This window comes from Phaenicophaeus curvirostris, chromosome 5, assembly GCF_032191515.1.
Source record: "Phaenicophaeus curvirostris isolate KB17595 chromosome 5, BPBGC_Pcur_1.0, whole genome shotgun sequence".
NCBI classification, from domain to species: Eukaryota; Metazoa; Chordata; class Aves; order Cuculiformes; family Cuculidae; genus Phaenicophaeus; species Phaenicophaeus curvirostris.
In genome coordinates, this window is record NC_091396.1 from 33,341,702 (window position 1) to 33,363,601 (window position 21,900).

The 21,900-nt window shown below is 40.4% G+C and overlaps 1 protein-coding gene across 6 annotated transcripts in view; it reads right to left on the reverse strand.

Annotated features, from left to right (window-relative positions):
- RAD51B (RAD51 paralog B) overlaps window positions 1-21,900 on the reverse strand; it is a 447,787-nt gene that overhangs the window by 144,123 nt on the left and 281,764 nt on the right. For all 6 annotated transcript variants that reach the window (XM_069858280.1, XM_069858279.1, XM_069858278.1 and 3 more), the window contains one exon: window positions 15,480-15,592. In XM_069858280.1, the coding sequence (XP_069714381.1) occupies window positions 15,480-15,592 (113 nt within the window). The remainder of the gene's footprint in view (window positions 1-15,479; window positions 15,593-21,900) is intronic.

Here is a 21,900-nt window from a genome sequence, read left to right on the forward strand (position 1 = left end):
TTTTTACTATCTTTCACAGATTTGGTCATTTTAGGTTCTAGTTGCTCTTTAGCCCTTCTGATTTACTCTCTCCATGTTTTAACTTCATCTTTGGAGTCCTCCTGAGATGCCTGTGCCTTCTTCCAAAGCCCACAGACTTTCCTCTTTATTCTCAGATCCACCCGCATCAGCCAAGCTGATTTTCTTCCCCAATGGCTCATTTTTTGGCACATGTGGATGGCCTGCTCTTGTGCTGCCAAGAATTCCTTCTTAAAGACCATCCCGCTCTTATTGCTCCTTTGCCCTTTAGGATTGCCTCCCAAGGAACTTTATCAACCAGCCAGCCTTCCGAACAGTCCAAAGTCTGCCCTCCTAAAGTCCAAGGTGGCCATTCAGCTGACCCCCTCCTTACTTCTAGAACTGAGAAAACTGTTGTCTCATGATTGCTGTGCCCCAGGCATCCTCTAACAGTCACATCTCCCACAAGGCCTTCTCTGTTCACAAACAGCAGGTCCAGCAGGGCACCTTCCCTTGTTGGCCCACTCACCAGCTGTGTCAGGAAGTTGTCTTCCATGCACTCCAGGAATCTCCTAAACTGTTTCCTCTCTTCTGTATTATACTTCCAGCAGACATCTGGTGAGTTGAAGTCTCCCACAAGGACATGGGGTAGCAATTGTGAGACTTCTCCAAGTTGCTCGTAGAATACTTCGACTCCTCTCCCAGGCTGGGTGGTCTATAGCAGACTCCAAACAAGATATCTGCCTTATTGGGCATTCCACTGATTTTTACCCATAGCCATTCAACCCTACCACTACCATCACTGAACTCAAGGCAATCAAAACACCCTCTAACACAGAGAGCTACTCCACCACATCTCCTTTCTTGCCTATCCTGCCTGAAGAGTTTATAGCAAACTATGGCAGCACTCCAGTTATGCAAATCGTCCCACCACGTTTCCGTGATGGCAGTTATATCATAGTGTTCTTGTCATACAATTACTTCTGGTTCCTGTTTGTTGCCCACACTGCATGCATTGGTGTAGATCCACTTCAGCTGGGCTGTTGATCCTGCTACACTCCTGAGGGGAACAACCTTAATTTCTAAGCGACTACTTGCTGTAGTTTCTAACCCATCAATAACCTTGGCATCTTTGCTGCCATTTGAAGTGCTATCCTCCACTTCCTCTGAGGTGGCAGACCAAAGGGCCTCATTAGCACACCATCCTCAGACACTGGAGTGCTGTTCCCAGGCTTTTTTCTATCAAGTCTGGTTTTGATCCTCTCTTCCTTCATATCTCGTTTAACGCTCTACTGATGAGCCCTGATAGCTTTTTGGTAAGCATCCTTTTGCCCCTTGGGGACAAATGCACCCCATCCTTTGTCAGCAAGCCTAGTGTTGTGCAGGCCAACCCATGAGCAAAAATACCAAAGTTTTGCTCCTCAAACCAGGTTCAAAGCCAGGTATTTATTTCCTGGCTCTTCCTACTCCTTCCCTCATCATTCCCTGTAGTAGGAATGACAGAGGAGAACACTACCTGGGCACTCGATCCCTTCACCATTCCTCCCAAGGCCCTGGAGTCTCTTTTTTAATTGTCCTCAGGTTTCTTGTTGGGATTTTGTCACTGCCTACTTGAAATATCCATAGCGGATAGTAATCCGTGGCCCTGACCAGATTAAGAAGTTTTCTTTCCACATCTCTGACTGAGAACCCAGGTAGGCAGCAGACATCCCTATGTCATGGGTCCAGTCTGCAGATCGGGCCTTCTGTTCCCTTCAGAAGGGAGTTCCTATGACAATAAGCTGTCTTTTCTTCTTTAGAGAAGCCTTTTTGATGGATGGCTTAGGGTGTCTTAACCTAGGGAACATTTCTAGGCTGTGAGATCCATCCTCTACATTAAGGCTTGGCTCCACTTGCAGAGCTTTATATCTATTGTGCAAGGGAACCTGGGAGGCTGAGACTGACACAGGGAAGTGACGCCTGCTGCAATGGGCAGGAAACAGATGCCATTCCTTTCCATCACCTAAATTTCTCCCTTCAGCTGATCGGAGAGAGAATAGGGAGTCCTCTGTCACACGAGGCATGTCCACCTGTTGGGATTGAGACAGGGAGCGCAAGGTGTTGTTCCAGGGGTAAATCTCCCTCCCACTTCCTGATGGTCTTGTGCCTGCTGACCTCCTCCCTGAGTTCTATCATGAAAGAAAGGAATTCCTCCAACCGAGCACACCTCCCACAGGTCAATTCCCCACTGGTATCTGACACCAGTGCAAGAGCAGGGAATATACAGATGCAGACACCTGAAGCAACCTCGATGTACTAATTTTCCGCCAGGCAGGCACTGCTGCAGAGATATTTTGCCTTCCACTACTCAGAGAGTACATCAGAAAGGTCAATAAGCAACAGCTCAGCTATCTGTTTTCTCAAATATTCAGTGGGATCAATTCCTTCTCCTCTCATAAAAGCAGAACAAAGGCACATGTTCTAGCTGTGCCTGTCCATGCAGTTACTAGCAATAGATGAGCAGTCTGCAAATTGTTGCAATCCTTGCTGTGTGCCAAAAACTGGATTTCAAGTGAGAGAGCTCAGCATGTAATATGTACTGCCATTCGGACATAGTTTTCGCTTCAGGTGCTATACGGAGGAGCTCTGAATATCTTTAGACTGAATTAACAAAACTTCATGGAAGGAAACCATCAAAATCTCGAGTGAGTATCAAACACAATCACAGATAACAAAAGTAATACTTTCCAAGGTGAACTCTCTTGATGTGCTGCAGAGTAATGACTGTCCTAATTGCAGTAGACCAAACGCAATAATGTGTTGCTTTTTGCCTAAGCTGCCCTCCCCTAGACTTCGAGCAGATCCCTGCACCCTCTAACCCAGAGTGCCTTTTCCTGCCTGATTATATGTATCTTAACAATAACTTCAGTGACAGGGAACCGCACTGCCCAGGCAAACAGTGGGTGACTTCAAGTTTTAATTAGAAAAGGAAATGCAATCCCAGACTTTCATCCAAACTGTATTTGGACTGCAGCAACCTGGCCAGGGAACTGCACAAAAACAGGCTGCCTCCAGTACACTTCCACTTAAGCCAGACTGGTGCAAGTTCCCCAGTGTGAAATAAAAGGTATGTACAGCCAGTTCCCTCCCTTCTGTTCATGAAACACCAGATCCTGTGAAATTCCTCTTCCCAGAAGCGCTTTCTGTCTCCCTGCCATGTGTCTTTTTCCCTACTTTGTAAAAATAATTTTGCCGTGTTTTCTGTTTCTGAGTCTCTCCTAGAAGCCAGGAAACTGCACAAGAGCTTGGCCACGATGACTTCCTATGCTACAATCCTTCTGAGGCCCAAAGCCTTGGTAATTGTTCAGTGTGAAGGGTAATTCAGGAGAAAATGCTTGTAGCTTTTACTAAGCAGGAAAGCGGCCAGCCAGCCAGCATGTCCTAGTTACCAAAACGAAACAGTACCGAGAAAAGGGATCTGAGGATGGTGCTATGGCTGTGGTAGCATAAACTCAGCCTGCTAAGGGAATTCTCCTATGCGGCAGCTTGTGATTATTCATCAGACTGGCAGGGAGAAGAACAGCAAGTAAAGTTTATGTAGCTTTTCAGAGCCTTCCATATTGTTGTGTTTGACTTTGGTTCTGGATATAAGAAAACGCTGAAGGATACAATTCTTATTTACAACACGTATTGCAACACTGCCTTGTCCCTGGGATCACGTGTCCGGAACCGGGAAGGACTTCTAGGGGAGTAACAGTACAATAGCACCAGAGCAGTTCTTCTCAGAACACATGGCTGCTTCCACCCAGCCTGGCAGACTTGCCCGGAAGAGACATGACCAGCAGGGAGGACAGAACAGAAGCCCAGAAGCTGTGCACTTTCTCCTCCACAGAACCACATGCTCAGAGATGCCACTGGCTCCTCTGCCCATGTGGCTGCAGAGGTAGGGATCCAAACAGCACCCAGTCCTCGGTCGCTGCATGGAGCAGATTAGCTTGGTGTGATTAACCAGCACAACATAAGGATTATACATTCTTAAGTATGTAATTAGCATATGCAAAGCCAACCTGATTTATTACTTTTCCTATTCTTCAAATCTCTATGAAACTTCTTCATGATAGTTTTAGCAACATATTTGTCTTCTACAGTTAAAAATGCATCCACTCCAAATTCAACCCTGATGCCTGCTTCTAATGTGTCTTAAATCTTTATCCAGGCAATACTCATTCTTTCACTCATTCTTTCACTCATCCTTCTTTCACTTTCTTTTGGCTTTCTAAATGACAGAAAAGCTCAACATTGTTCTCCATAAATTGAAATAAGATTAATCCATTGTAAAAGAGCACCACAAAGTGTGCTCTTCCCATCCTGCATTCATTGGTTTTGGACATTAGTTCAAACAGTGCCCTACATACTTCCTTGATGTAGAGGCATAATCCTGAATCCCCAGACTTGGACCAAAAAGAATGGGATCCAACCAAGTCCTAGACCACTGTATAAATATTTTTCACCCCCACAAGTGGCTGCAAAATGGTTTTTGACGTGAAACAAACAAAACTCCTTTCCAGCTCTTTTTGTGTGTTCACTTTGTTTTGTTCCTAAAAGTCAAGTCTCTGGAGACGAGCTAACACAACACTGCTAAATTCACATGCAAGAGACAACAATATTATCTTATGTAAAGCCTCAGTAGAGTATATTTTAGAGTCCACTGGCATCACATAACAAGAACAAGAAAAAAAGTGCTAATAGAACTGTGAGCTAACACATACAGATGCAATGTTTGAGCTCCTGGAGTACTGTCATGTGTTACAGGCTTTGAGAAAAGGTTATAGATTTAATTTAAAATTTAATTTCAGTCTTTCTACAAGACTCAGATTTTCTTTAGGAAGCACATTATTAGGAGAGATTTTATCAAAGAAGTGGAAAACAATGTGTTCAAAGAAAGCTTCATGGCCCCATAAAAATCGTCTGTATTGCTGAATGTACAACCCTTGAATAACAGAGTCCTAGAAAAACATTTCCCTAACAAACATGAAAATGAATGCTTCATTTACATTTGTAGAGGGTAGTGGATACCCACCAATCCCCACCAGGTAAAGACAAATAAGCTCATTCCAGTGAGTGACATAAATGCACTAAAGGCTGGACAGCCCAACCAAACCTGAAACACTGCTTTATAAGCCATCAGATATGATTTTTTTTGATGACAACATGACCCAAACATCAATAAGCGCATTTACAAACCTCTTTATGTTGGAGAAGAAAGAGAAGAAAGGATCAGACACCTCCCTGGAGGTGTTCAAGGCCAGGCCGGATGGGGCTTTGAGCAGTCTGACCTATAGGAAGGTGTCCCTGCTCATGGCAGTGGGGTTGGAACTGGATGATCTTTAAGGTCCCTTCCAACCCAAACCACTCCATGAATCTATGATTTTATAATGGCCATTCTTTCCACAAAATTACTGTAAGTAGCATTTACGGCTCTTTGATATTCTCTTGCATGGGATTATGCTTAAAAAATTCAGATTGGTCTATGTGCATTAGGGATCTTAATTACATGCGAACTTTTGAAAACTTATTTTGTTATGTTCAAAGGACAAAACCATAGCCAGAGCAAAGAATATGCAAAACTGTAGGAAAAAACATTCATGAAAATATTTCCCAATCTCTTTTTTTCCTATAACAGCACCCAAATGGCAACCTTTATTAAGTTTCATACAAGAAGTTGCTTGGCCTTAATTTTTTTTTTCTGTATTTAGTACCAATTAATTTAGACAAGTAAGAAGCTCCTTAATTTTTTTTCAAATGAATTTACATTTTTATTTTCTCTTTTCAGCCTGCTCAGTTATTTCAAATAAAGACTGAGATAGCTTTGATAAGATCACAAGTGAGAAGTGACACAAAATGTATGAAAAAAAAAGAGGAAAAAAGGAGTTTCCTCCTGGTTTTGATACAAGGTGTACAGCATCCAGCTGGAAACATCAAAACAAGCTAACAGGGGATTAGGTGACTTCTTATCTGCAGCTCGAGATGAATATGGGTACAGAGTTTTGTACTATTATTAGACATATAAATAAAAGTGACAGTAAGAAAAACATACCATGAAGAACAAACACACAATCTGGATGAGAATACCTCTCCCTACTAAAGGTACAGCACAAGTACTACACGTGAGAGCTGAAAGCAGGATGTCTCATGTAGCTATTTATATTGCCTTGTACCTTTTAGTCACAACTATCTTCCAATCTCTCCACAATGTGGAAATACACTATCATCTCCTACATCCTTTCTGTTCAAATCAGTCAGGGGAAGGTAATATTGTGAAAATAATGGATTTTATCATCTTCTTGATGCAGTATGATGGGTAGATGGGATAAAAGTTGGCCACGCAGCTCCCAACAGGTCACCAACACTGGAGATCATCAATACCCTCTCTGTTTTAAGGTGCAGTCCATCTCAGGCAGTGGTATGTCAAAATTGTGTTTATTCCTTAAAGCGGGTCAGTAGTCTGTGTCCAGTTTCTAGGCAGCTAAGAGGGTTTCTTCTTTTCAGCCTGTTTTTAGACCACAGCTAAGGGCACTGATACTGTAGGCAATAATTACAGAGATCAAAGATCAAAAAGTCTATGTAGAGCAAACACTTCTAGATTAATTGATCCTACCCATTCTGTCATTCTCCTATGTTGTGAATCTAGAAAATTTCAATTACGTTACATTCATAAAACAAGCTGAAATTCAATTTCAAAGTAAAACATCCTAGATACACAAACTCCTGTGATAATTCTTCCTTAATATGTCTGGAGCACCACAGAAGTTGGAATGCATGAACATGGGGATCATGTCTGATCTCTCCCTTTTCACAGAAGATGCGATGCATTTTGCCCACTGAAGTCAGTGTGTTGAAGTTTGTCTGGTTTGAAAACTTAATCTGAGGCTTGTTCTTTTACCAGTGACAGCTCAAACTTGTTGCTATGTCAATAAATATATTCTATCTAGTACAAACCTCACCTGGGAAGAAAGTAAGTAAAAAGAAAAGAAAGAAGCAGAAAGCAGCTTGAACGCAAATGTCTGGGAGTATTCCAGAGCCGTCCCTGGTGTCTTTCCACAGTGGTGCAAACACTTTTCTCTTTCCTTTAAAAATAACTTGTCTGTTCTAACACAGCATAGAACCTTTTTGTGACTGCATTACACTGCTGAATTAGTTTTTTTCAGTGATAAACTTAACCATTCAAGTATTAGCTTCACTTTGAGCTTGTATGCTCATTATGTAAAGCAGAAAATCATTTGTAATGCTCAATATTATTTTACAGTTTATTTCTATTACCAGTCTTATATTTCACTATATTTTCACTACTTAAGGTTATTCATTTCCTCTATAATGATATTCTGATCTCTTCCCCATTAAGAATGCATCCAAGCTTTAAGTATGCTATATTCCAAGAGAGACTTGGCAGAACTTTTCTGAATAATAAACATTTAAATTTGAGTTAGATATTTTAGTTTGCTTGTTTTTGATTAAAAAAAAAAAGGAAAACAAAAAAGGAGGATCTAGTAGAAGACAGGAGGCAGGGGAATTTACCAAGCCATTCCAAGGATAAACAACTGTGGTAACTGTGGTTATCGCCACTCGGATATTAGGAGCAATGACACTTCAGATACTGATGAGAGAATCTGCCCTAGGTTAATTCCACTCTGTTCTGAGGGGGAAACTCACACTGAAGTAAAGTCAAAATCAGAGAACCGATTCAGTATAAATAGGATGGGAATTTGTGTTCACTCCCTCTTTGCAATGGGCCTTAAGCTTACCAACAGCACATTCTTCAGACAACTCATACCAGAGCCTAAAAGCCTTATCTCTCTTCCATTTTTATGCTGTTTTAGTGAACTGTAAATACAGTGTTTGTAAAGGGTGCTGGATGAACGGCCTCAAAGACTGAAGTTCTCTGTTTATATTCAGAACAGATTTTGTTACAGCAATCTGACCACTCCCATCCTGACCTTTAAGTGGCTCCTAACAGAGAATAGGATACATAGCCATGATTTCTGAGAAGTCGCTATCTGATTAACACGAAGATGCACAATTATCAATTAGACAAAGGCAAAAGGCCATTTTCTCAGTTAAGGAACTGAGAAAACATGTAAAAATCAAAACAATAATGTCACTGTAACTAAACAGGTCTCACCAAGGTAACAATTTTATTTTCTGTGGTATGTTTGGACAAGGGAAAAAAATGGGGTTAATGAAATATTCCATTAACCAATATGGAAGATAAGAGTCTGGACAACCATTTTAGTAATCTAAAATTTTAAGTGCTAGCTACTTGTTTTGCTGGGAACTTGCAACTTGGAACAGTTTTGATGTCTGTAAAGAGGAGAGACATAGGAATGCAAGGTGACTTCTAGAGCTGAGGCTTAGAAAAATCATCTATGATATAAACAGAAACTGGAAACAAAGAAACAGAGAGAGTTTTTGCCATAAAGCTCAAGCCACAAGTCTCAGTTTCATTCACCCTGTATTAACAGTGAACATGGATGAAGAAAAGTTTATATGATGCTAAGGAGAGACGATCAGGAGAGAAGTCAGTAACCACAGTTAAAACCAGTTCACTGATTTAATCTACAGAGAAAACAGGAGAGCGAAGCAGACGGAGCACCTTCACAGTTGAGGAACTTTGCACAAGGAGGTACAAAGACTGCTTAAATGCCTGAAACAGAGGCACTAAAGGCTGAGCAAGATCAGCCTTAGTGGCGTATAAGTAGCAGTGAAGAGATTCCAGCTCTGCTCCCAGATACAAAGGATTTACTCAGGACAGTTATTTGTTTATGACTCAGTTTTCTCAGTTCTGAGCACCTGGCATGGGTGTTGCAGAGACTGGTCAGCAAAAGCTTGCATAGTGATTTGAAAATATACAGGTTACCAGCAACCAAAGAGGAGTCTCCTCTGAGGGTAGACTGGCCAGTCAGTCAAAGGTATACAACAGAAAGTACCCACCTCTGCCACCCGCCTTGGTAGGAAGATACACTATAACTTAACGACCAGGTTTGCCTCCCTGCCTCAGAGATGTTCCTGCTTCTCTGTTTAGGGTGCTTTGAACTACAACTGTATGAGTTTGGTGTTTGCACAGCTGCTGCTATATTTTGTCAATCTGACATCAGAATAATCTTCATAAAGAAAACCTGCAATGCTTATTAAAAAAAAGGACAGAGAAAAAGATGAACTATTTAAAGGTTTTCTTCTATTCTTTTCCATTTTATCTAGGGTGCATTCATTTCTATTCAGAGTCTTAGATAACAAATTAATTAGTGTTACATAAACACCTGAATAAATGAATTCTTATTCAAGAAAAATGGAAACATTTTTCTCTATATAAAACTGTACTGTTAAGAGGAAAGGGCTATAAATCCAGTCCCATTTAATGTAGACAGGGCTGCAGTGATGTTTATATTGTATGAACCCCCCACCCTCGAGTCCATTAAGAAGGAAGCTTACTGCAAATAGAGACATGAACAAACAGACAAGTCAGGAAAATAAGTAGTCTAGTGATGACTGAGCTCCAAATACTTGTTAATGTTCTTCTCCATTTTTATGGCATCCTTTCATTTTGCACTTTCACTCAATTAAGTCAGTATCATACTGTGTCGATAATCATCTGCTTATGCTACGGTTGTGTATTGTGTCCAGTTTCATCCTGTTCACATGCAACTCAAGTTCATATAGCTGCTTATGCTTGTATATGATCTACAGATAACCAAAAGATCTCTCTCATAAGGATCATCAGTCTACTTGTGTTTTTAATCAGAAAAAAACCCCATAAGCTTCTTATTTATGTATTTTAGAGGATGTGATGTGTACATATGTGTGGATATTTGAGGCCATAACAACTTTTCATTGTGTCTTGATTGAAAATATTGAAATAACTGTAGAGGTGAGGCAGTAACCTCTGAATTAAACTGTGTATCCTAAAAAAACACACGATTTCTGTAAATGGAAGCATTTGCAGAATTCAAATACATGCTCCTGCAGTCTTTCCACAGCTATTTCTTCAAAAGTAACATATTCCATAATGGAGAACCAGAAATATTAATCTCACCTCAAAAAAATCTACTTTCCTGCAAAATTTCTTATCCCTTGCATGACTCCATGTCATAGTTCTTTTTAGAAAAAAAAACCCCACCAAACTCTCTTCATGTTTCACAGAGCTGATTTTCCATGTGATAAGCACATTATACAATAAGATGTATTAGTGGTAAAGATACACACTTTAAACCACTTCCATTTTAAAACAACCCAATAGCCACAATGCTTTTCTATCACTGTTTACTGGAGCTCATTATCCACTGACATCTGCAAATTTTCTCACATCTGAACACTTGAAAAAAAAGTATTTTACTATGTACATGATCTGCATTACTCTACTATGACTCATGTAGCATATAGAGACAGGATTCCCTGACAGAGATCGCAGCTGCTGAATGGCACTTCATTTGTATTAATACTTCTGCTAAATAACTCCACACAGATTTCCTCTGTTCTTTTTTAGGGTATGAGGACTTCCTTTTCTGAGTGTCTCCAAATCCAAGCTCAGCAGAAGACAATGTAAAGTGCGATAAAGAAAATACACCAATGCTGTTTGCATTTTATTTGTGTTATTCCCCGTATTGCCTCCACCTCAGAATTATTTCAGCACATATTCGGTCTGATTACATTTCATTGCCTCTTCTTTCTCCCCAGAAAATATTACCATGTCACCAAAGTAATCAGAACCCTTTCTACTACAAGGCTACAATATTCCATTACGTTTCAACACATAAAAGTTGGATGCCATTTCCAAACTTCGTTACTATATTGACTATTCTCCTGACCACGGGCAAAATTTTGAAAGTGTTTACCTCAGATGTTAGTAGTTTGTATATATTTATTCCACAGCCTCCTTGCTTTGCTTGTAATTCTTTTATTTTCTGTGGTTTATTTTTTTCCCTTTTTAGCAGATGAAAACCTCACCAGGTGTTATCTTTAAAACTGGACAGGTACCCCACAGCTAGAGCCCACATAACAACCACCTACAAGTTTTACAGGGAGAGATAAATCTGGTCTCACTTATGCTCTGAAACCATCATGAGTGCAAAAAGCTACATTATTTCTATTTTTTAAATATACTTTCTTAATGACTGGTAAAGTTACAGCCAAAGGTCTGTACAATTTGAAAGAACTGCTTCACTAAAACTACGATAAGGTAAAGAATCATAGTGGCTGGCCTTAGCAAGTTACATGAATGTAAAACTTCATCCCCATTCTCTTCAGCTCTCTCCTAGCCCTTCCCCATGACAGTGAGTACCATGGTTACTTCAGCCTCACAATTTTGGAATGCTTATTCAGGGCTTATTCGTATGATACTAAGCAGAGCAAGACAAAACAGCTGGTCTGTAACCAAGGACACACCAAAAGTTATGTCTGGCATTAGAGTACATAAGAGAAGGGGATTTTGTTTTTTAAGAATTAATCACCTTATACTTGTGCATTTGAAACACTTTACCTGAAGCAGGAAAACTGCTGCTCAACAACTCACCTGGCATGGTGTGAAAGCTCCAGCCCATATCTCAATTCTAAATGCTCTTTCTGGAGATTAACACAAGTAAACATGGATTTGCTATAAAATAACACTTCTATGTACACTTCTCATTTGAGAAATTCAAAACACATTATAGACATTAACAAAATACTATGAATCTCACAAATCCCTTGAAAACTAGAAAATAAACCAGCACCATAGAAGTTGCCGTTATCTGACCTGGCGAGTGTCTCACTTAACCCAGTATCCTGTCTCCAACAGACAAGAATAAAACATTAAATATAGGATGTCAACATATTAAACCCTACCATGCTGTCTCCCAAAGACAGCTGAGCACACATGCAAACAGTAACCTTGGAGCCTATTGACTCCAGTTCAGGAAAGAAGGATAATTATACACATAGGGGCAACTGAGCAGTCTGACTGTTTCTAGCACAGCCCCATTGGTTTTGGCCCAAACTCAAAAAGTCTGCATGTTTATATATGGATGTCAGGAAAATAGGTGTCATGGTCGACTACTTCCAAAAGTGCTTAAGAAGCACCAAGTATCAGTATCCATAAAGTAACAGCAAATCCTCTTCATGAACTCATTTGTGCAAAACAATTAACTTTTCCCATGTTCTCCCAAGCTCTTACCCCGCTGTGCCACTGTGGAAGTCATGCAGCTTAGTCCCACCTCAACACTTAAAAGACTCCTACACTGTAGTCCATGCTTCTGTGTTTAACTGGCATAATGATTTTAAATGCAGACCAAAAACCTCCTTCTGCCCTTGCTCAGTGGCTTTACTTCTGTCTTGGAGGAAACCAAAACCAGTACACTGGCTTCTAGAAGGGGCCAAAAGAGGAAAGTTCATCTGTTTGTTCAGAAAACTGTTGCAATAAAGCAAAATCAATTGATTTTAAGGCAGGCTGGATGTCCCAGAAGTGTCATTACTTTGCTGAATTGGTCACTGTCTTATTAACATTCACAAAACATACAGAGCATGGGGTGGAAAAAGGGATGGTTGGCTGAAAAAAATCTGCTGGACAAGCAAAATAAAGGAATCTTTTAGTTATTATATAAAATAAGCTCCTGTGTAGGAATACTATGCTTAATTTCCCGGGGTTTGTTGCACTCTCGTTCTGCTACCTGCTGCCCTGGCATTCCCCAAAGTTTCAGGAACAGCGACTACATCCCTGAACTCCCCCAGAAATGAATACTGCACGACTAAGAACAAGCATCTAGCAGCATAGTGGCCTGTCTTGCCAGGAGATAGTATGGTTCTGGAAAACTGCTTGCTTGAATCCTCAACAATTGCATTATCACTTCACATTCTGAAGAATACAGTGTATCTCAGGAAGTGCTTTCCCTCATGATGGGCAGCATTTTCCAGTGAGAAATTAGCATGCTGGCTCTACTACTATGGAATTCAGATGTAACAGAAGATCCCTCACTGTCCCAGCTCCTCCAGGAAAAGAAGAGAAAGCAAGAGAGCGGAGTCAGGAAGAGCATCTCCAGGAGGCCAAGTGATCAAAGAAAGAATAAATTCTACATTTTCAAGAAAAAATTGTCTCTGCTGTGCAAGTCAGAACAAAATACAGTTTATTCCTTCAACAGTATTGACTCTGCAGGTTTACAAATAGTGAAAAGCAGGGAAAACTTTGTTTTGCACTATTCACCCAAATCTACAGAACAACTGTGTGCTTCCAGTAATTTCTCTTTAAAACCAAGACTACACAGATAATCACAAGTTTCTTTTTCTTTTTTTAATACAGTAATATAAGCATTTATTAAAGCAATTACTGACTTGGAAATTTTTGGACCTCCAAGTCCTTAAAAAGTCCTTAAAAAGTGCTGATTTTCAAAGTGCTGATAACTAACACCTCCTGGCAGAACCTCCTGATGATGACTGAAATAGCATCTCAAGAACTAAGGCACTGATATTCACAATTCTTTTCTGAAAGTGGATATAAAGCAATTATGCAAGAACATATGTGTGTAAAACTACAGTAATTTAATTAATACATTGCTGCCATAGGCAGGGTAATTCTAGATGTTTTTCTCTCACTGGAAACTGCATGTCTATCTAAAAGATTTCTATGACTTTAAGAAAACAGAATTGATGTAGAAAAGGACACATAACAGCAAAAGGAAAATACAGGACATCAAGGACATATCCTATTTCATTCATGAGCTTCACAGACATATCCCTACTTACATCACACTTCTGTTTCAAATAACTTTGCTTTTAGTAATATATACTAACATTTACTTTAAGGTTGTTTTTCCTCACTGTAGATTTATCTCTCCATAACTAAAACAGAATGAGCCCATGGTTTCACATGCGAACGAGGCACGGCACCTGATAAATCCAGTTAGGAACAGAGTAAAACTCTGGGGTTTTTTATATGGATCATATCATATTTTTCTATAATGGGATTTTAAAGGCTTGAAAACAACATCTCATGCACTTGTGATCTACTACTTCTCAAGCAAAATAAGGAAAAACTACATGTAATAACCTACCACTCTTTAGGAAAACTGTTCCCTCTTTCCACCACCAGAGGAATGTTCTTAATCCTTTCTAGTTGACTTTGTGCACCATGAAGTAGCACAGAGCACAGCTTCTGCTCTTTTGCTTTTGCCAACTCTACCTCTCATGCACCTCTAAGAGATCCAGGAAACTTATGAACAGCTTTGTTTTGCACACACATCATTACACATCGTAATAAGAAGCAGAACATAGAGAAGTTAGAAGAGCAGAAGCAGTAAGAGTATGTTTCTATACAACTGTGCACGGTCTTTAGAAGTAAATCCATAAGACGCCTTTTCTAACTGCATTTGACACACTTAAGCTGCTATGTGAGAGTCTGGAGGACTACTGCCCCTTCACAGTGTCCGCTACGTAGAGGAACAGAAGTGCCATCATTGTGATTTTACTACTAATAAGTAGAATAAAATACTCTCCTCCGGCTCTAAAGGCAACAATCGAAAAGAGAGAAACCTTGTGTTGTGGCAGTAAAACCAGGAGCACCAACTTAAATGCATACAGGTAGCAATGATACAGGAATAAGATGGTACAAATGTCACAGAGCAGTTTTTCTGACAGCTCTGCAACAGGCAGAAAATGAATAATATTGGGACTGAGGGTCAGCCTTTGGAAAGAATTGCATCAATGCAAAACCAGAATAGACAAAGCCAAAAGAGATCATAAGCTCAGATATCCCAAGGGACAGATGAAATAATGGGTTATGATGTTTTTAAAATCAAAAAAAGTTATTCCCTCAATCAAACCCCAAATGTCTTGCATCCTAGTTTTTCACAGATTTTTTTTTAAATTAAGAGGTGAAGATTGCACTCAAAAATGCTGTTATATTTTATTCAGAAGTGTGAAGTCTCTTGGTGAAAAGGGTAAGCATTGTCCTTTTCACAGACGTACTTCTGGTAAATCGGTACCATACCTACTGCTCAAAGTTAAACTTGCTGGTGCAGGCAAATAAACAGTAGCTACAGAAGACAGAGTGCTCCCTGTCCTAACAGCCACGGCTGAAATTTGGCACAATGACTGAAAAGGATAACAGCAAAACAATCATGGCAGTAAAAGAACTAACCTCGTACCCCTGCCCAAAAATCCCTGTGCAGGAAAGCATTTAAGGATTACTTTTTGTGTCCATAACATGAAATGCACTCAAGGAACTCGCATGTCTGTGCCAACAGGCCAACACTAGGTCCTGAGGCTCAAAGCCCTTTCCAACACAGGGAGGCACTGGAGGACTGGCCACCTCTGAAAAGCGAAGTATACCGACTGCCCCTCAACCCCAAAAAAGCAATTGGCTGTAGTGCCAGGTTCCTAACATAAGTGACATAACCACATGGGCCGAAAGACACAGTTAGCCCTTTTGACCAAGCATCACAGGTGTGGCTTTATTTAAACACTCTTCATTGTTAAGTTCTCACCTGTCTTGTCGGAAAGTTGTGATACTGTAGTATGAGCCTGGTGTTGACGCTGTGACTCCATGTGTTGCCAAGGGCTGCTGTCACACAACCAGCTTTCCCACTTCTAGAAGCTCCTGAAGATAAATAAGAAAGAAACTACATCAGGACTGTGCCACGGAGAAAGGGTCAACACGGAAACTCTAATCAGCAGTCTCAGATCCTTCCCTAAGCTAGGCAATCACAATTGGTGCTTAATAGATGGCACTAGCACATGAATTTCCTACTTTTCTGATTTATTTATACAACTGCAGCACGAGTTCTCCGTTTCACCCTCTGATATCTAGACAAAGTGCCAAGAATGAAGGATACATTGCTAAGTAGTACCTGCCTCCTTGGAGAGACCAGGTACAACTTCTAAATATCTGGAGGTCCACCATGCATGGTGCCTTTTCCTCTTTAGATATACTATCACCAAGCAAAACAGCTTTCTATGGGCACAGAGGAGAGGGAAGCTGGCCAGCAGAGTGACACCGTACTAAGTAAAACAGAAACTAAATGACCAGAATATGGTACCACAATACCCCAATCTAAAAATCTGAATGCTGCTTCATCAGGCATCTCATTAATTTTCTAAGATTTGCAAAGAAGGGACCCCTTAGCTGTAAATACCATTCTGGAGTCTCTGAAAACATATGAAATTTATATAACCCTGAAGGAAAATTCACTTTGCTGCTATCAGCAATAACAACACAAAGAGCGTTTCTAATAGTGACACATGATCCAGCTTGCTGAACTGCCATTCCATCCGAGTTTTCTCATACTGAAATCAGATACCCATATATACACACATATACATATGCAGGTAGGTCAGTGCCCGAGACCTTCATCTTTGCTTACCAGAATTTCTGCATAAGATTAATAGATAGATGGGTGACTTGTTTGTACTTCAAATGACACTTCAAAAACAGAGAAAGCCAGACAAACCAAAGAAATTCAGAAACAAAATCCCAGCTGTTATGATCATAAGCAAGGTGAAAATTGAAATGTTTGAGACAAACAGGCCATACTGTTAAAAAGCTGTGAGTTCTGGTCTGAAGCTGAAGGAGAGAAAGTCGGATTTAAAGGCGGGGAAATTCCTGTCATCTATCAGAAAACAAACAAAATTGCTTCCCTGGGACAGTCATGACATCATTAAGTCAATTAAAATTAGAGCAGAAACTTACTACTCTGTTTCTGTCAAAATGATCAATAAAGCAGCAGTTGATGTTGAAATTAAATTCTAAGTACTAGGTTTTGGAAGTAATACTGTACTGAGATGACAAAGTCAGCTTATGGCCCAGTGGAGCTGGAGATTCAGGTTTAAAACCCTTCATTGCTTTTACATTTGCAAATTTGTGGGGTTTGTTACTTTTCCCCCAACTACTCAGAGCAGAAACATGATTTCTTCACTCACTAAAGCTTTTATTTTGGAAAAATATCCAGTAAAGTGTAAGAACAAAGATGTTGGCATGCGTTAATAATCATTATTTGTACAGCTACTGCTGTAGCTTGTAAGCAATGAGAAGGACGCTGTATTAGGCTGAATTAGGCTGAATTAGGCAGGAGGCTGAAGAGAAGAGCCTGGAATGATTGTGGTGTGCTACAGGACTCAGTTGAGGATGTCAAACCTCCCCTCTCAAATAATATGAGATTAAATGTTTAAGATCTACAAAAGAAATGAGTAAAGTACCTAGTTCAAGCCAATAGTTTGACAGCAGTCTGGACTCTGTACTGGCCTGAACAACTTCCCACATCACGGGAACTCACTGCAAGATGCACAATACTTGCTTCTCTAGAACAACATCTGCTATAGTCTGAAAATATGCTACAGTTGTGCCATCTGCCAAGGATGGCTGCTTTTCTTTCCTCAAAATAAAGGTATTAATATCTTGACAAGTATCAAGCGTCCAGCTGAATAACTCTCCGCAGGAGCACCTAGCTGAAGTTTCAGTAGTACGAATGCTATTCTGTTAATTAGTATAACCCACCTCTGTTGGGATGGTGGATTTGCTGACAATAATAACTTCTCTTAAATCTACATCTTGGATTGAATTTGCAAGCTGGAGGAAAGAACAGGTTCAAATGTAAAAGCAAGGTGCTGGGAGGTCTGTAATCCATTCCGTTAAAATGACTTAAACCAAGTTACTTAAATTAAGTTCATTAAGTTCTACAAAATTTTGGTTTTCTGCTAACACCACAAAAGTAAAATGCTGTGACTGTATAAACAGGCTGAAGGAGAATAAAAGACACCAAAGCACCTTTAAAGTTTTGCAATCCTTTCTTTGTCATGTGAAATAAGCTGCAATTTCCTCCTGTAGTCAACGCTGTCCTTCATTCCCACCTACTAGAAATGGCCAGGCATCACAATATTCAAGTGAGGTGGCTAATTATGCATTCTGGTGGTTATAGAGGTGTTCTCACAACTGGTGTAACTGCACCCCTGGATGTAGCTGGAAACCACTGCTCCACACCACCGAGAAGCAATTCACCCACTGCGGCTTAGGGATCTCTGACTACAAAGAAAAGGCCCAGACATTCCACAAGTAGCTACTCTTGGCATAAAACAGCTGCAGAATTCACATCCAAACTTCCGCCAAATTATGTGTCTCTGCTATTAGCTAACAGAAAGAGTAACATCTTGATGTTGCAATTCTGAGCTGGGCATTTAAGCAGTTAAAGGACTGGAGCCAGCTGATATTATGGATATATCACTCCATAGAAATTCCAAATTCTGCATTCCTTCCAGGCCTAAAACCTGTCCCAAAGTGAGCAGAAGTGTCAGAGATATAAGGCTTGCGGCAGAACAAGCAAGCTAATTACTGTCATTTATTTTATTTTATTATACAGGAGAAAGCCTGCTGTACCACACTGTGTCAGCCCCTGCCTGAAGAGGGCTGCTTGTGTGACCCACTTTCAGACAAATCCTCTTCTGTGAAGTTATTCAAATTTATGACTCTGGTGCAAAGTGGTTAGCAAGCCTGAAGAAAATTTACAGCAAAGAGTTTTCACATGGTGGAAAGGAATGCCTAACAGGAAAGGTTTCAGTTTTATAAGGGATCCTCCTGCAATCTGATGCATTAGGCATTCAGAGGCCAACCAACAAGAAGTGAAGCAAACCATGAAGGAAGCAGTGCCAGCTTTGCAAAGAAGTTCAAGGGCAGTGACAGCATATGCTTCCTCCTTGCTCTAAACTCAAAAAGATAGCAAATGTCTCTGAGGAAGGAAAGAGGATATGTTAAGAAAACAGATTTTTATTCAAGCATGGCCTTAAAAAAACCCCGGGCTTCTCTTTTCTGTTATTTCAACCACTACTTAGTCATTAATGAACTGGATGAAGGAAGTGGATAAATAATACTGTTCAAACAGACAGTGATAATTTTCAACACACATTGCCTCATTTTTCCAAACCCTGATATCTTCTTGCTTAGAGATGGTATATCAGACCAGGTTTGGCCCAAGAAGAAAACAGGCTCATAAGAGACTTCGGTCTCTGCCCAGAGGTCCCCACACTGTCCAACGTGAACCCCTTCAGAGTGGCATGGAGTAACAGCTCTGAGCTGTGACATGAAGGTGCTTATCCATGCTGTGGGGTGGATGCTTCCACAGAGTCAGCGATGTGCAATCAGCTGACAAGCAGCAGTTCCTGATTCTCCAGACTGCTTAGACTACAGCTGGTATGATGGTTCCTGCCCAGGACATGGATAATACAGGGAGCATGGAGACCAGGAAGAGTAAGAAAATAGGGGTGACAGACAGATGAGAGACAGGTGGCAGATCTCAGTTTATGGATGCAGTATGTGGGAAAAGGGAGTGAGTGTCCAGAAGCACAGAGATGGGATCCTGGCACTGGGAGGTGAAGGTGGGAGAATGCTAGAAGGGTGGGAAAAGACCTCTAAACAGTTCCTTGCTCTATGTATTCATATCCAATTCAGGTAAAATAAAGCAGTGACTTCAATTTCTGTAAATGCTCCTTCCTTCCACACACAAAAAGAATAAGCATTAAATTGACCTTCAAGGGCACGTCAGCAGACAGGCTGAGGTCTGTATGAAGTGCCTGTTCTATCATCTCCTGTGAAACTGAGCTCTTCAGGGGACTGGCAGAGACACCGGCAGAGACCATATCTGTTCTGGATCACAAGCATAAAGGAGGAACCGGCTGCTTCGCTCTTGCTGAACAGCTGTCACTAGTGAAAATAAAGCTTCCTGTGGTAAAATGCAAAGTAAATGCCTCTACACAACCAGGGGAAAAAAAAACAAAGAAGAAAGGATGATTCTTCAACAGAGGCCTGCAGTACTGCTTCCAAGCAGAAGTCATTCACACTGGGCTTCACTGCCCTGGAAAGAGTTGTTGGTTGAACTGGGCAACAACACTTGGCCCTACTTATACACAAGGACTAGGTTAATTTTGTTTGTTTCCCTCTATCAATGCAATTGAAACAAACCTTCTTGTAAGTACCTTTCTTAACACTGAGATGAATGCCACAGATAGGCAGGATGGGGAAAGTGGGTTTATTTCCCCTTGCATTTTTCACTGGAGGAAGCAGAAGGATTAAAGCTATTCACTCAACACTGATTCTGGGGTTATTCTGTTATGTCCAAGCAGAGAATCACAAACACAGACATAGTCTCTGAGACTTTCTCATTCGCTGCATTGAAGGAGGTACCATTTTAAGGACTAAGTCCTCATGCAACCAGGTCCCAATTGTTGCAAATATGGTTGAAGGGGACTTAATCATAAAGGAACTTTCACTAGTGTCTCATCCTATGCAAATTAGGATAACTAGACCTAGTGTCTTGAATCAAATAAAACAGGCTTTTTAAAACAAGATTTTTAAACGTAAGGAGTCCTTGCAGGCAGAATTTGATTATACTTTTGATTAAAAAAACCTAAGCTGTTCCTTGTCAGTGTAACTGCACGGAGCAATGAATTCCACCCTTTCCACACTCTCAGATAAATTTCTGTCTTTCCAGATGAAAGTCATTGCCTGGCAGGTTCACTCCTAGCACTGGGCCCCTTTGCAATCTCTATCAGTTTGGTAATTCAAAAATCTTTTCTCATCAAATGCAAAAAAGGTACCAATGCACAATACAACAGTGAAATAACAAAACAGAGAAGCAACCAGTCCTCAAATCTTCCAAATCTTAACATGAAATTATCTTGATAAAAGCCTGATCTATCAAAGTGGAGGAAAAAACTCTCCAGAAGTACACACAAAATATTTATAAAGCATTAAACTACCGAGCTCAAAAAAACCGACACATCATATAATAAGAATGAACGTACTTTCCCTCCTGCTCACGCTATGCAGCTTTCCGGTTCATTGGCAGAGCTCATAAAGATCACTGCTTTTCACCTGCATCACATTTTGTCTGTATTTTTGCTGCAGATCTCTAACAATGACACCAGGAGGGGGAGAGGGAAAAAAAAAAAAAAAAGAGAGAGAGAGAGAAGAAAAGAACAAAAACCCTCAACACCCAATCTAATTTTCCATCTTCACCTACTCAGAAAGTACAAGTATAAAAATATTCAGTGGTGGAAAAACCCATCACACAGTAAAAAACAACACACAAGACAAACTCATCTGTGAAGTAACTAACCACAGTGCCCTTCAAGCTGACTTCTGCCATTTTCAGCCCTTCTCTACAGCCTCTTCCTTAGTGAAAAGTTGTTGCCGATTCTCCTACCCTGCAGAGGTGACTATGTCTGTCTCTGCACCGGTCAGCCAAGGCACATCCCAAACTCCTCCTGTCCTATACCTTCACAAAACTAACAGGAAATGAGTGAGTAAATAAAAACCAGGATCCTTTACACTAAAGCCATGGCCCAAGCAGTAGGCAGCTAGTTAGACCCCATTTGATACCACTGCTTGAAACAAACCACAGACCAAACCACATATATACATACACCTAGGTAATTAACTAACACAAATTACTGATTCATGCAAATGGAAATGTTGCTCCCTGTTCCAACTGTACAGATCTGTTTTGGTTAAGGTGTTACGCAGGCATGTCAACAGCAGAGTCTGGTTCATCTTAGGAGAAAAATCAAAACTTACTTCCTAGAGCACAGTATTGCATTCATACATCCTTGTATTATTTGGGACGTATGGCAGGAAAATCAGTTGCTCCTCTAAGAGATCAAGGTCTGCCATGAAACTATCCCTGTAAAAATTCTGACTTTTAAAATGCTTATTCTCCTCCTTTTATTAAGAGAGGGAATCTGGCAATTTTACTCCCCAAAACCACCTAGTTCTAAATCTGTGCACACACCCCCTTCCCCTGGTTATTCTAGCTTTCTTCAAATCTTAATTAAGTAAAAATATTTTAGCTGGAAGCTGGAATTGTTTAGCAATCAATTATGCATAGTTTAGTTTTTCAGTGGTATAGTCATAAAAATATACTT